The sequence below is a fragment of the Leuresthes tenuis genome, unplaced genomic scaffold, assembly GCF_036924035.1.
Source record: "Leuresthes tenuis unplaced genomic scaffold, fLeuTen1.0.hap1 SCAF_23, whole genome shotgun sequence".
Lineage (NCBI taxonomy): Eukaryota > Metazoa > Chordata > Actinopteri > Atheriniformes > Atherinopsidae > Leuresthes > Leuresthes tenuis.
The window spans coordinates 17,936,657-17,953,336 of record NW_027325377.1 but is presented as its reverse complement, the minus strand read 5'-3'; the positions used below and the strand labels follow the sequence as shown (position 1 = coordinate 17,953,336).

Genomic DNA, 16,680 nt, shown 5'->3' with positions numbered 1-16,680 from the left:
GGCTGAGTTCTGGTTAGCATATATACTGACAGCCATCCTGTTTTTGGCTTGAATCTTATACATTTTAGAGATAATTTGATTGTGATATTTCTCTTTTGTATGAGATATACTCCTCTGTCCTGATAGGAAAAGATACCGCCCCAAAACTTGTTCATTTTTACTAAAATTTGTATAATTACAGGATAAAGCTTTGAAATGTACAAAAGCAAAGAAAAAAATCTCAGGAAGATTAGAGTTGGTTCATAGTTTTGTTTTGTGGGAATAAAACTTTTATTTATATCTGTGATTATGACCATTGACTATATTGTCCTCCCCCCCCTTCCCGCCTCCATCAATCCCTCTTCCCATTCTCACCATGCTGACTTGAGCCATCTGTCGCTCCAGCTTGGATCTCGGCACGTCTTCAAAGTAGTTGTCATTGCTGCGCTGCCTGCGCCGGGCGTCCGCCTGCATGATGAGGTGCTGCACGTCCAGAGATCCACCGGGGACCCCCACCGTGTACGCTGCCTGGCCAACTGAAGGGCTGAGCTGGGGAGGAGTGTGGTTTCCCCCGGGCTCCTGGTACAAAATGGGTGTGAGCAGATTGGTGAGGTACAAAGAAGCAGGAGAAGGTTCATTCATCATCTCATAATATGCTGCATCACCACTGCTAGTACAAGTAGGGCAACCGGATGCACAGTGAAATGTCACATTTTGTTTTTCAGCAGCAGTCTCACTGTGCCAGTGGGTATTAGTATGTAAAGCTGCTGTAGAAAATGAGAAGAAAAAGGCTCTGTCCTCTAACTGGGGGGCCTCAGCAGATCCACCAGTGTGCCTCAGAACAACACCGATCCCATGCCTGTTCAGTGGAATCACTACAAGTAAATGGCTGTTTATTTACATGGTTTCGAGCTGAGGGGAGTCTAAAACTTAAAAAAATTCTAGCATTTCTGTAATGTCATGTCTTATCTGGTGAGCTAATTTCTCCTAAGATTAATCACCTTCAGCAGAAGCCTTTTCTGATAATTTTATTCAAGCTATAGTATTCCAACCCGCATCTCAGTTCTTGTCCTGAGCTTTTTGTGTGTGTGCGTGTGTGTGTGTGTGTGTGTGTGAGTAAACACAGCCTTCTGCTCACACATTGCAAGATAATGCAGAGTAGACCCATCATCTTACCCAGTACTGAGCTGAACAATTTGATTTTATTTGCCTTTGCTTTTCCTTTTGCTTAAAATATCAACTTAAAGATTTTCATCATTGGGTCATAAAGAGTCATGATAACAATAATTTTGTTGGGATTTCAACACAGCAGTCTTGTAAAAAAAACAGATACTATTATTGACTCATTATTTTGTGGTCCAACTACTCCCTGAAAGACATGTTGAGGCAGAGTGGACCTACAGAAATCACTCTGCTGGCCCAAAAATACAAATATACAATTTCTGAGGACATTAGGGAGTAGCAATAATAGGAGAAGAAAGCCAGTTCTTTGTGTAGCCTGTAAGAAGGCAAAAGTGAAGGCAGTGGCTCAGCCATTTTGTGCCTGCTTGAGAGATTTGGAGAATCAGTTGAGTGGTAACGGCAGCATCTCCCCAAGAAAAATAACCAACCATCTGGGAAAGGACTGATGCTTTCCTCTCTGTTAGATTAATCCATATTGGTTCAGATGTTGCTCAGCATTATCAGGTTTCACACCAAGCACTATCTGCATGCAGACATTCACTTACCCTTAAGGAGATTGCACGTGGAGGTTTTTGTGGGGTGTCTTCGTGAAGTCGGTCCCCCAGTGAGGCAAGGATCCTTTTTCTGTGTCCAATAAGATTGATCTTTAACACCTGAATAAACAAAGACAGTAAACATTACAATGTGCAATGAAACAGTTAGTTGAGACATAATATATTAATTAAGCGCATTTTCCAATCATCATAGTTAATGATGGAAATTTGGACACACGAGACTTAAAAATGTCTGACGTTATCTGCATCCCCCGCAGCAAAAAAAACTATGATTTGCATTATTTAAAACAAATTTAAAGAGCTGAAAGGCTTTAATATGGAAAAAGCAGTTGGGATCTGCACTAAATTAACCGATCGTCATCATCCTCATCGTGGGCCTTAAACAGAGAGTAACGCTGCTACCTAGAAAATTGTTTTACAGAAGTAAAAAACACTGGAGAGCACAGCAGAGCACCGAGGATCGTACTAATGAGTACACAACAGTATAAACTGCCCCTGAGCACATGCATGTTATTATTGTAATTATTGCATAACCAACATGACTTGCATGGCTGTATTCAGCTGCTGGCTGTGATGTTGCAAGAACAAAGATCAGAGTGCAAACCGTGAGACTTCCTCTGTGATACCTGTACATGTTGGATATGCACTAAAATAGATATAGGCAGGGAAAACATTAATTTAATCACTACTCTATTTGTTTCTGCACTTTTAATGAATACATAATGAAAGTCCCCTGAGGTAGCAAGATTCAGACTTTAAAAGTGCAATTCATGTCAACTTAAAGTCACAAATATGGGGACTTCAGTTTGATATGACTCTAAAAACTGTTCAAATCCTGACCTGACAAAATATCAAAAAATGTAAAGTGGAGATAAGCTTGACAGGTAAACATTTCATTAATATCTTTTGACACTGACAGGTGCCTCATCTTAAGACTTAAATCCAATAAATATTATATCTAATATTGATCTCGTCTATGACTTAGGCAGAAAACTACATCTAAGAAGTTCACTAGAAAACCTTATTTTCCAGATGGAAATTATGTCACTAGTCTTGATGCAAGGGATATTACTTATATATATAAGGTTATGGTGGTTTCACTGACTTCACATGAGCTTTATGAATTATGTAAATGTACACTGGAGGGGTGAGACAATAAGGCCACTGCAGTTTGATCCCCAAAGGAAAAGGGCCCATACTCTACCTGCCAAACATTAAAGAAAAATATATCATCAAATGTGTCCTTCTACTTCTTCATAGCTTCAATAGATGCATAAATTATTTCTGTGTTCTCACCAACTCTACTTGTAGGTGTCTGGTTAAGTATCACGTTTAGAGGCAAAAGAAAACAGTCTGAAATCACAATAAAATAGACGTGATGTGCAGCAAGCATTAGAGGTGTTGGTGAGTGGATTCAGGTGCCTTTCAGTCCATGTGGCAGCTACCTTCTGGTATTTATCTCACACACACGGCGTGTCAAATGTAACATCTACAATGCTAATTGAGAAAGCAGATAATTGCAACTAATCTTTTAATGGCTTGTCAAATTTTCACCTTCTACGATGAAATATTCTAACTGAAAACTCTGAGTTTACTTACTTTGAGATTTTTGCTCTGTCAGCCATGAAATGCAAATTCTACAATACAAGAATGTGGCAAGTTGGTAATTGTCTATTGATTCTCCCCAGGCGCTCATTACACCAGCAAAAGCAGACAAAAACACAGAGTGGGACCTTAATGAAAGCATCCATTCTTTCTCTGGTCACCAGGCCCTGACGGTGCCAGGAGTTTTCTAAAGAGACGGGCAGGAACATGGCAGTGTTCTGCAGGGATGTTGTTGGCACTGTTTGCACCTTCTGGAACCACACCTCAGTATACAACACACTTCTGCATGTTTTTATGAAACTGCTGCTGGAGGTCTTCCAGTAAATGGATATTTGAACGTCCAAAAAGAGTGCACATGTATTTGTCTTCAGGGCAAAGTGTGGTAATTAGCCTCAATGGGTAGTCTTGCTTGGGTTCAGCATAACATAAAACCTCTTAAAAATACAAAGAACCAAGGAGGACAGTCAAGAATGTACAGTTTGGTTCTATGTTACATATGCAAACCATAAACCGGTTTCACACCGGTCCTTTTCACATGGAAATGTTGCATTTAATTGTTCAAATTAGATCAAAGGTAAACCGAGCGTGTTGTGGAACGAATCAACATGTTATGGCAGAACTCTGCTCCATCCAGCAATTTTTACTCCTATTTCTCTTGTTCTTTTGCTTATACCGAGGCCTCCGTGAGCACTCCATCTCTGCCTCAATCTCTCTCTTTCAACATTTCCTGTCAACAGTAATGTTGGCTCACGTGATTTTTGTTTAGAACCCTTAACAAAAAAAAAAAAAACTGATTAAATTATCAATATTCAACTGAACCAGTGAAATAATAACACTAATAAGCAACACAACCTTCTTGTCGACTACATCTATTGACATTTAACGTAGGTCTTGTGTTGGTCAAAATTACAGTATAAATAAGAATCTATAATTCGATCAAGAATTTAGCACCAGCCACAGTGTTTTGATTATTAATGAACAACTAGCCATTTTTAAAGAGAGATTGAGTTTTCTACTTCCACCCTAGACTGTGATATCTGGCTGGCTGCTCTTAACGTGTGAGACGATAGATGACGATAGATTACATGAAAGATGTGATGACATTTGCACTGTAAATAGTGACCTGGGTGATGGGTATTTTTAGCCTATAGAAAAGGTTATGAAATATTCAGCCTTCTGCCCAACTCCTGTGGGGCAACGGCATGAGTCACACTCGCACTTCTCTTTTATCACAGGAAAAAAATATGCGCACACACAGACCTCCAGAAAGTGCACGGTAACTGCCCCACATGGTGCGAATCGGTGTGTTACACTTTGCTTTATGCAACAGCATCTACTTCAAATACAGTAGAAGACTCAACCCCAGCCTGAAGTTCAACCGTCACCATAGCAACACAGAGCTGCAGCGGCAGTCACCCACACACACTCGCCCCTCTTAAAAAAAGAATCCACGTGCATGCTGATGTGTACTCACACACACACACGATCGCAGGCACAGCTGTTCAAAGCCTGGGGTAGAGGATTATTTTATTGTTCCTGAATGGATGAGAATGTGAATGCAGCCCAACTGTAACTGTTAAAACACACACTCACACTCTCCGATACCCGACTGCAACATCGCCCGTTTGCCTTTCAGTAATATTCATAGCTGCTCTATATGCTGTCAGAAGAAGTGCTGAGTTAGCACAACATATACTCCTTTGTGACACCTTCCTCTGTCACCTATCACGCTCGTTACACATTCATTAAAGCTAAACTCCATCCACATGAGCTTAGGGAGCTCAGTTGATATAACCTTGATAAGACAACGCTTGCACGCTCTGTTCCAACAGCACTTTAACAACTGGAGAAAACATTAATGGATGCTGACATTCAGATGTTTGATGGCAGCCAGTCTGACATTTTGTGACTGATTATTTGACCAATTCCAACTTTAGTTGTAATTTATTCTCAAAATAAAATGCTCCAGATGACAGATAAAGCTTTAGGTACTAAATAATTTACAGCCAAATATTCTACTTCATACAACATGCCCATGACCACCGATGCTAATTGGCTCAGATTGATGAAAATGTTCTTCTTCTTTACCTTATTGCAGTAAAAAAAAGTCTGTGAATAGCTTTGAATTCTTGATCCAGAGAGTTCAAATATCTTGCTTTGCCATGCTGATACTTCTGTGCAAGTATTAACTAAAATATTTGAACAAAATGCAAATTTGGTCTTTTCTAAATCACTTCTTTGCCAACAACACAAGTCATTGTATCATCAATGTGAACCACCCTACAGCTCGTGTGTGGAATCAGATGTGAGACTGATTGGCAGATGATGGGTCATGGCTGATTAAGCTGAAAACTGGCCAATCGTCAGTGAATCTCTGCCAAAAATGCATTACTCCATGTCTCAGTTATTTCTTAACTTTCCTCTGAGGTATATGCAAGTGAGATGGGTCCAAATGCTTTCAAAATGATATCAAACTTATGTGAGATGATGCTTCAGTTACGGGAAAAAAACCCTCTTTTTTTGTGTCTTCTCTCCTGCCTCCACCTGCCACTTCACCGTGGCGTCAGTGCATTGTTGTATGAAGTGATGCACGCTTCCAGTCGCCGGCTGTGCTGTGTCTTTTTTTGTGTGTGCTTGTGTCGATCAATGCACTAATCTCGTTAGCCCAGATTGAACAGACTTGATTAACGGATTATCCGCCATGCATACATCAAGAAGATGTGCTTTCGCTCAGCCATCTATACTCTGCAGCCAACTGTCTTTCCAACAGCTATCAAACTGAACGATTCCTTGAAATTTGAATATTTATGCGTGCATTTTTGAGAACTGTTTGACCTTAAAGTTATTTAAGTAAGTAATGACTCATAAAACATGCAAAAGCGAACATCTCTCAGTAGAATGAATTACTATGCTTGCAATTGCAGATTAAATCATGTTTTATTTAATCAACTTCTGTCACGATGGTTACAACCAAGGCACCTCCAAGCAAGTCACCAGAATGGACTGACCTCTTTAAAAGACTGGCGGAAATGGAGTAATGACAGCTGCATTAATGACATATTTTTAAAAGAGACCAGTGCAACAATAAGTAGAAAGCATCAGTGATTGGGGACATTCACAATGACCTCTCATTCAGGACACTGAAGACAAAAAGGCTTTTCTGTCTTTCTTACTGGAGGGGTAGTTGGAAGCTGGTTGGCTCACTGGAGCGTGAAAACCCAGCGAGGGAACCAACAGTCCAGTCACTGTCTGTGCTCAAGCTAGCACATAGTTTTAATGAGAAGAAGGAGGAAGATTCTTTCATCAGCCTCTTTTGCTCATGTTTAATCTACACTGAACTGCCTAACTATCCGTGTCTCTACCCTCAGACCTCCTTATACCTTCACTCTCTCTTCATATTCTCTTGAACTCAAGCTAGCTCTTTTACTCTTTTACAAAGCACTTTGTCCTCATTTTAAGCCTCCTCTCCTTTTGCTTTATCAAGGTAACAGAAGGACAGGCTAAAAAGAAAAAAAAGCTGTGTCAAAGATTAGAGCGTGTCAGTGCATCGGCAAAATCTGATTCAAGGCTCTGCGGTTAGATGAGCTTCTTCTGTTCAGTCGTGGCAACTGCACACTAAAGGTCTGGCCGTCTTTGTTAGCTTCACTCTGTGCATCTACGTTCTCCAAGTCAATATATCAGTCACCTGTCCCATACAGGCTATGAGGTTGTGTCCTCTGTGACATCATCAGATATCTGCAGATCAGATAAGATCTGAATGGAGCTATTGGGGTTCATTTCTCTGAAGACTCCTGCATCGATTTTTGCAGATCAAAGAATCACTGGCCTAAGCTTGCTTAAATTGCCTCGGTCAGAATACATTACAGGGCAACTGAGAGGTAATATTGATTAGTGAATAGCTTAAGACAGTCTAAGTACCATCTTAGAACTTGATTACAGGACTAAGACCATCTCTGCAACCAGCAAGGTCGCATCCTCAAGATCAGGCAACCAATGGTGACCCAAAGAAGTTACCCGAGCCGTTCCTAGGTAAGAGGTTTCTTAGATAATTGACTCTATAATGATCAATCAATAACTTGGCCACTGTTTGTACCTTGGAAAAAGTTATGTGCATGGTTTTATAGTTTATTAAATATTAATGTGTAATGGTTAACATCGGGACAAATCTGGGGCGCTAAAACTGTGCTCTAATGTGGAACATAAAGTTAAAACAGTCCTCTGTTAGCCTCTGATGTAATGTGTGTAACATGGCCAGTGACATTTTTCTACTTAATCATATTCCCCTCATTGTTCCTTGGAGCTTTTCGGCCGGAATGATTATTATCGATTGGTCTGAGCTCACAGGACGCTGAGACACATGCCCAAAAACAACATGCAACGCCCTGAAGGCGAGCAATGATGGGCTCGGCTGAGCTCATGACAGTGAGGTCCAGGCTTCAGTTTGATCTCCCCTCACTCTGTTTGCAACCACAATTATAAATATATATACATACATACATATATATATTATTATGCGAATACATACACATCACATTGGGGGCAGAGACCAAAGGTTTCCTAGCGACCGGAGAGTGGAGGGGAGTTACGAGTAATGTGTTAAAAAATTATGTGCAGGGACCAATAGGATGAATTGTTTTATTTCAGAGAGAACAGGCAGCCAATGAGAGCAAGCTGTTAATAAGCCTGCCAACATGGAGACAGATATATCTCCATTAATAGCACAAGAACTGTAACTATGACTGGGAGCACAGACTGTGTGTGTGCAAACAGCCGAATGCTGCACGATCGAGATCTTGCACACATGCAACTCACACAGACGAGCTCATAAACTACTGAACTCCAAAGATGACGAGAGGAAATGGTGTATGATATTTTTCTGGGTTAATAAATACTTCAAAGGCCCACAATGGATCCAATTTTCACACTGCAGAGGACCAAAACCTCTCAGAAGGCACCAAGCTGTGCACATGCCTGCATGTACTTATCAATGTACAGTACTATGTGGGGGTGGGTGCTTCAAACAGTTTAGCCACCTCTGGTCTGTTCACAAAGTCAAGATGCAAGTCTTAGAATCCTGCAGCTGCAGAACAACAACAACAACAGCAAAAAACCAAGCAATCGGAGCTTGTATATTAGGTTTGACAAAGACGGCTCTACAGGCTATGATAGAAATATTTTTTTTAAAATGGTTCAAGTGCTTGTAACCAAGGCTACATTTGACATTTTTCGGTGCTCAGTGTCAGTAATAAGGTTGTAGTGCGCGTTCTCATGACAGATTTAAGGTTATAAATGCCGGAGTGTCCAGTTGAGTGATGTTTACATTGTGTTTGTTCTGGGAATTACATTCAACAGCTGCTTGCAATCAGAGTCAGTGAAGCATGGAACATGCAAGGCCACAGGTACATGATAAGGTCTCAACAGTATGCTTGTAGCAGCCATATGGGCATCTGTGAACTCTGTGCTGGGGGACAGTGTTGGATGCGACCCTGCTGTGAACTAATTTATAATCCTCTGTGAGTGACAACATTTTAAAGTAAGAGGAGAAAGAGTTTAGTATTTGTGCTATGATGCTTGTTTCCAGTTGCCAACGCAAGCGACATGATTTAGCGACAGTAATTACCTGATCAGGATTTGGTTGCTCTACTTACTTGTAAACAGATGTGTAAACTCATTTCTGGGAAACGGCAAATATGAAGTCACATCAGAGCAGCAGTTTAAATGTAGCCAGACATTGCAGGCTGCCAATGGTGGCCTACAGTGCTATAGATAGATCAAACCCAATGTCATGTTCTTCTGTCAGCTTTGAGGTTAGAAAAGATTTCACGCACACAGCTGCAGAAGAAGACAGACGTCTTTTTGTCTGACAACAGTTCCGATTTTGTGACAGTTCAGTCCCAAAATAAGATGTCTGTGAAAACACTGTAGAACACAATAGTTCATCATCTTAAAAAAAGCAGACTATAAGCACCAGCTGTGTTTCAGAAAGTACCAGCATTAATGAGAAAATGATGAGTTTTCAAACCTCCAAAGTCCTGTGACTTCTCAGCATACTGAAAGCTTTTGTCAGTGAATTGTCTTTCACAACATTGTTCATCACGCTGTGGTTTCTGTGGGCAGTCTTCTGACTAATGCTGGTCACTGACGGGGAATCTATCGCAGACGTGCCTTAGTGATGATCCGATGAACGAGTCTGGATTATGACTGATGGGACAATATCTGAGGTAAACACAAACTGGCAGAATTTCCGCCTCAATCTTCCCGTCGGCTGGTCCGTCTTTTAACAGTGAAGTGAAGAAAAATACTTTTCTTTTCATTCATCTTGCTGGGACCTGCCTCATTTTTCCCTCCATTTACCTCCCATCTGGTCGAAGTTTACTGTCCTTTACAGTCTTGTACTTCAGTGTTCCCCTTCATAAGTTTTGTAAAACGAGTTCACACAGGTGAGAAATGTCAAATTCTTGACTTATTTTTGGAGCTCCTTGTTGGATCTAGCAGTGTAAAAGCGGTATTATGAAAGCTTCAGTTAAAAATTATTATTTTACTGCAAGTTTAGCCACCTTGTTGCTAATAAATGTTTAGTCTCATTGGAAATGAAGGAGTGATTATCTGTTAAATATGGATCGCTATGTTAGCAGTCAGCCTTACAACATCCTGTAAGTTACTACATTCTTTCTCAGTCTTGTCCTAGATTTCACTTCTCTCCCCATCTTCTAGGAGTATGTTAGTGCATGCAGAAAAGGATAGAACAAATTAGGACAGCAAATGGATCTGAGAGTATTTAACTCTACTACCATTTTGCTTCCCCCCTCTGTTCTTAGTTCAGCTCAGTTTTTGACATGGAGCCTCACTAAATATATGGACTTTCCATCTTTCAGAAAGTCTTGTGACGAGTCTAGATGTGACAACTTGGTCTACTCTAAAATTCATATTACGATGACCTAAAAATACACAGAACAGAGTTCTAAAGAAACCACTCAAATTTCTTCCTTTACTTAAAAAACTTGTGGAAAGAGACCTTGCAGCAAGCTGTTGTATTAAAGCCCAACCAACGCTTCAGTGCTTCAGCATGGAGCTCACACTGTCGGATCCTACACACTTCATCCTAAAAAATAATGACTGATACACACACTGTTACACAGCTAGTAAATTAGCCCAGTCAGCAGTGGTCACAGAGTGGCTGTGGACCACTTTCATGTGTTCCAATCATCTCAGCCTCACTGAGCAGAGAGATGAAAGATGCAGAAAACAACAGCAAGCAAAGAACAAAAGGGTCTGTATCTAGGTTTTACAGATATACCTTATTACCCCCTCTCCATCTTGTCACCCAAGCTTACCCCCTTCAGAGCAGCAGTCTTCAGTTCAGTCTCCTCTTGTGTTTTATTTCCTCACTCTTTCCTGACTCTCGCTTTGTTGCTGTGCAATACAAGTGTTCTTTCCTCTGCTTCTCTTCTCTTCATCCACGCTGTTTTAGCTTTACTCCTCGCCCTCTCACCGCCAGCTTTTGTTTCCCTTTCTCTCAGCCTCACTCTCTCTGCAGATCTCCAGCGCTCAACAACTCCTCCTCTTTCTTCAGCTTGCGGCAGCCAGACTACATCTCCTACATGTCTCTGCCTGAGCTCTCTCTTTCTCTCTACACACAATCCCTCTCCCTGCACTCTGTTTCTACCCAGTTTACGTTCACCCCCTCCTCCTCCTCCTCTCTATCTCGTCACTATGGAGACACTGAGCCTGAGCGGAGACAAGCTTGTGCTCGCAAGGAGCGTAAGTTGGTGTGTTTGCTGCACGAGTTGAAAGAGTTCCGGAATAATATCATCACCATTATGTGACATCTTTGTAGGTGTAACTTCTCTTGTAAAAATATAGCTGAAATATGTTTAAACACAGAAATTAAATCTGTTTTGGTCATTTTTTTTATATTAAGTTTAACAGACGGCTTCATATTTACCATCCAGACACAAGTAGCATCATCCTTCTCATTTAACTTCCATGCAGAAGTAGATAGCTGTACGTTTCCTAAGGATGTCAAACTATTCTTGGCTAATATATATTAGTCCCGCCATTCTCCTGGATAATTCAACAAAGCTGAAGGTTCATGTCATTAGTTGAAATTATTTTTACCTCGTCTCTGATAAGTTCAGTACCCAGAAAAGCTTGAACTTTATCAGCCAGTCTGAGGCAGATGTCAAGTCTCTTGTTGATGGAGTTTGACACAAAGCACTTCACTGTAGCTGCTAAATTGATCCAAAATTAACCCAGAATCTTAAAATCTTTCAAGCTGATTCAGGCTCCTGAACAATTAATTTCCTAGAAACGTCATACTCAGATTTTGGGTTGTATATGCAGACAGAGACTTCTCTCTTTTTGTGATACATTATCAAAGAACAAGCTATAGTTTGAAAGAGCTCCTCATCAATAAGAAGAAAAATTACTTTTTGGGTTCTTTACAATGCTTTGGAAAGCCAATAGTGGAAAGATGAAAAGAAATGGGGAAAAGAGAGAGAATGATATAAAAGAATCATCCCCTGCTGGATTTAAACTAGACAGACTGCAGTTGATAGCCAGTCCCCAAACTCCAGGTCATCCTACCCCCTCAACATGAAGCCTGATGCCTGTCAAACCTTTGTAGGGTGCTCCAACTATAAATCTAACTTTCAGTTGTTTCAGGAGAAAATGAATGGGCTCTACTGGGCTTTAGATCTACAGGGTGTTATTTTTCTGATGAGCTACTGACAGACATGTTTAGACGTTTCACAGGAAATGGCTCAGAGCACAGAGAATTCCAATTTATCTGATCTTTAACATTCTTTTGCAACCTACTTTCAGTTCTCATGTATTTCAGAGAAATTTCATAACGGCGGAGTCCTAATGTGTAAATACATGCAAGCGGCTTTTTAACCAAACGTTCTCTTTCACATATTCCCAGTGTGTATCTGTATACATAATAAAGTCATCTTAACATACAAAGACAACAACAGTACACATGTGATGCTACATATTAAGCATGGACACGTTTATGGGTAAGAGTATATATTAGCAACGGCAAGTGTGACATAAATGAAATCTAACCTGCAAAGTTTGACGTCATTCTGGCTATTTCTGTCTTTACCAGGGTCTGCTTGTGCGATCCAGTGGGATGAACCAAAGATAGTTCATGACTGCTCCTTACTATCTCCTCTCTTAGAAATCACCAAAGCCTAACAAACAACTAGTGCTTACACGAGATATTTAGGGTAACTTAGAAAGAACATTCTATGCATAAAGCTTATGAAACACTTCTAAACTCAACCAATTGGCATTTTCTAAACAGTTTTTATACGTTTTTGCAGCTAAGGAAGCATTCCCTTCTGAGATTAATCTGCACAGATATAAACATCAGATGGCTGTGACTTTTTCTCTCTACAAGTTTAGATTTGTGTAACACTGAAAAACACAACCAAGTGGTTTCATTAATGGTAACATTAAAGAGAAAAAGAATATTCCGTGACTACATCTAAGTTATCATAAAAGCTAAAACACCTACAAAGAGGAAATACAACAATAGGGATAAATCAATCCCTGTAATTACTGTTGAAATGAAGTGAACATGTCGACTGTAAAGCAGAAGTCCACCTGCAGCTACAGCACAGCTCAAACACCAACCGCTGGTCCAGGGTGCATTCATGGGTCACACATATTCTCTCCTGACACCTCCCACACTATCTGCTGCTGCATGGTCAGTGATACAACAGGAAGTACAACTTCAACTGAGGCAGCAGGCGGGGACGGTGAAGTACACTGCAGTCCTGAGGCAAATCTGCCCACACAAAAATTAGCACCAGCTACTATTCACTCTCTTTTCACACATTTTGTATCCCTGCATATCTGAACACTTGGGACACAAATACACTTCTGAACAATAGGTGTTTCACAGGCAGCAGATAGTGGCTGGTGTGAAAACGTGCGAACAGGTAAACTAATTAAACTAGCTGCAGTATGGATGCATGCATGTAGATTCTTTTGTATAAAGTATATGATCCTGCAGCGTTTAACCATCTGGTGATGGGATGCGAGACAATCTGTCCATTTGGAGGGGTGACAAAGAAGGTGACAGGCACAGAAATATGACACACACACTCATTCTGAGTATTTGGAATCCTGCCAAGAAAAGGCAATCTTTGCACATGCACAGAAAATCAGTTTATACTTATACCAACTGCACAATCTCTATGGAAACTAGTAGCCACCATGGCAACCACGTACACGCTGTAGAGGAAAGAGCAAACTCGCAATATTGTCCTCAATTTATGTGTTTGGACGCCTCAAACGACACCCAAACATACGCAGTCATTTTGGGGTTTTTCAGAAAACATTCCCATGGGTTTTTTGTGTGTGTGTGTGTGTGTGTGTATGCTTCCTGAACTTCTATGGTGTAATAACAGAGGGGAATGCAGGTACAAGTCTGACCCTGTGGGTGAATCACACTCTCAAACCCACACACACACCTACACACAGAGCGCACATTAACAGGCCTTCACAGGCAAAAGGCAGGCGTGAGGAAACCAAAGCTTGTCCTGCATACTTTCCTAGGCGTGTTTCAGGGGCGGGGGGGGGTTACTGTCTTCAGTGAGTTTAAACAATTAGGCACACTTTGGATTCTACAGTTACTTAAGGACAAAAGAGGTGGGTGTCACTTATTTCCTAATAAAGGTTTTACAAACTAAGTAAGTATTTCAGGTTCGAGTGTGTGTGTTACAGGAATCATGTATAAATCTGTGCTGTCAGAGTTATAGACTTTACTACATGTTGTTGATCATTATATCTGTGCCATTTTTATTGCCAACCGTAGCAAAAGATGTAAATACGTCCTCTAGCACTGGAATTTACAGCTGCTCTAAACCTTTTATTGGGAAACACTTGACAGGTTTACCTCTTCAGGCCTGTTTAAAGTTTACAAAAACAGAACATAACTTATTGTTTGAACTGCTCTTTAAAGCTGTAATAAAAGTACACAAAACTAAAAATGACCATAACGTACAACAAATCGCTACATGTCAGAGTTCATGTGAATTGGGACCAGAATTACTAAACTAGATAAAGGTGATGTAGAAATGTGCTTTTTCTAGAATTGAATAGTCTTATTTTTCCATAAACACTTTATAAAATATGACATTTATTATGTCATCAGACTATGATAATGTATATATGAACAATGCTGAAAAACTACTATAAAAGGGTTTGACTCATTTAATTTGTAATGGGACACATCAAAACCAGGAGCAGAGCCATTTTCAAAGGTAACCATGAGCAAGCCAAACACTCAACAGCATTCTCTTTCGATATCAGGGTCCAACTGTCCGGAAAACATTAAGGGAATTGTTCCTTGAGGACCAGAAACTATCTGCACTTCACCGTCACGAAAGTCTTTCCAAAATTAAATCCATTTCTAATTGCTTCGCTTTGCGCTCTCTGAGGACTCACTTTAAATGAGAGCAATTTGGAGCCCTGACACATGTGCTAGTGCCTTCTTCCCCTCATGATGAGGTCGGACTGAACTGAGAGGCAGCAGCGCCACCGTGTGGATTTGTATAGAAGATGTTTGCATCCCTCTGCAGGGAAATGAATAAGCACATTACAGTGTCTGTTTATTAATGACTGGATAAAAGAGAAAAATATCCGTGCCTGAAACAAAAACACTAAGAGTGGAAACACGTCAGTCAGGTCCGTTCAGTGAGCCCGACCAAAGTCATGTAAAGTAAAGATGATCGCAGTAAATTATCCCTGAGAGCAACAGAGATTACCAGGAGATTTGTGATATTAAAAGCAGACCTACAGTCATAATGCCTCGCCATTATTACACTCTTAAGTACCTGATGTAGCCTTAAAAATTAGTTTGGGTTTAGGGGGAAATTAAAGGTCCAAAGCAGCTTAACTGGCAGCTCCCCAAAGACCAAGACATTCTAAAATTGCTGGCCTCTCACGCACAGCAGTGTGTTTACAATCAGCTGGTATGAAGGACTCTAAGAAAACACAATTTATAACATGTAACCAAATGTTTTAGTGTTTTTACTCAATTTACTTCAAGAAATAAGTCCGCAGTATTGTCAACCTGCTTAACTGATTAATCCGTGAGGCTTGTTGGTCACTACAAGTCAAAATAAATGATCTGGGCCCGTTCAGTGAAATGCGATCTGTTAACTCTGCACACGGGGTTAAAAAAAATCCAATTATAAGCAACGTGTCCAAATTTAATGATAATTTACTGTGAAATATTAATATCAATTTAATAATTCAAAAAAAGAAAGTCCGATTTAATGAGTTTTCATTTCAGGTCTTTCAGTCTGTTAATTCCTTCATTATGTTTCTTTTCTTAATGAAATCTCCAACATCCAGGCTTCATTTTACATTCATTCACTATAATAACTCCATTATATGAATTATCCTTTGTGGCCAAAACTGAAATTGGGTCAAGTACTTCTATGTCTTTTTATCCTCTGGTGGTAAAACTGCACTCAGTCAGATGTTCCCTCTGTAAAATTTTAGTTTCAGGTTAGAATTCTACTTGAAGGTTATTACACATTTTTCTGTTCTCAGGAGCAATTATTAGAGCGTCTGAAGTCAATAGCAAGTGTGAAACTCTTTTTAAAAAATTTTTTTAGATCCTTTTTGTTTGAATGTTACTTATTTAGCGAGTCAGTCTGGTTTTCACTCCTCAAGTTCACCCCACGTTCTCTGCTTAGCCTCGACCTCTGAGGCATGCACGCTCACATCCTCCCTATTAGACGAATAAAGCCAGCTTCTGCTGTCAGCTGTGCTGAGGAGCAGGCATCGTACATCTACCACCAGCCTCAGAGGATATAAGAGCCCAGTGGATACACTATATTTGAGGGAAAGAGTTAGCTAAAGACTGTATGTGCAGCACCCACTTTTCATCAGACTGTTTTAACAAGTTGGACTGAAGAACCTGAGTCACAAAGAGGCATCGCTTCCAAACTCTCAGTACTTCAGATGGAGAAAATGTAATAATTCATTGTGATTTGTGTATTCAGTTATTCAGACACTTTAGGTCATGAAGATGACTTTTTGAAACATCGCTACATAACATCATTGCTATGACATTACTTTGTTAACTGAAGCTTTCTCATTGAACGGTAACTTTCTGTAATTCGGACAACCAGCAGCTGTGTGGATAAGATGTGTTTTCGTTCAATCATTTCTCGTTCATATAAGCAACAAAACACCTTTCACTATAGTTATGGCGTGTAGGAATTTTTACAGAAATTACAGCTTCCCAGTTATGAGAATTAATGTCGATAATGAATTACTTTCTATTTATTCCAGGAAGTGAATGTGACTGATCTCGAGGATTCATGGCCATTAACAG

General features: G+C 40.2%; 1 protein-coding gene across 3 annotated transcripts in view; it reads right to left on the bottom strand.

Annotated features, from left to right (window-relative positions):
• The window catches only part of anks1b (ankyrin repeat and sterile alpha motif domain containing 1B), a 196,626-nt gene that overhangs the window by 16,418 nt on the left and 163,528 nt on the right, over positions 1-16,680 (bottom strand). For all 3 annotated transcript variants that reach the window (XM_072377500.1, XM_072377498.1, XM_072377499.1), the window contains exons 20-21: positions 1,707-1,814; positions 355-558 (exon numbers count right to left, since the gene is read on the bottom strand). In XM_072377500.1, coding sequence (XP_072233601.1) covers positions 355-558; positions 1,707-1,814 — 312 coding nt within the window. The remainder of the gene's footprint in view (positions 1-354; positions 559-1,706; positions 1,815-16,680) is intronic.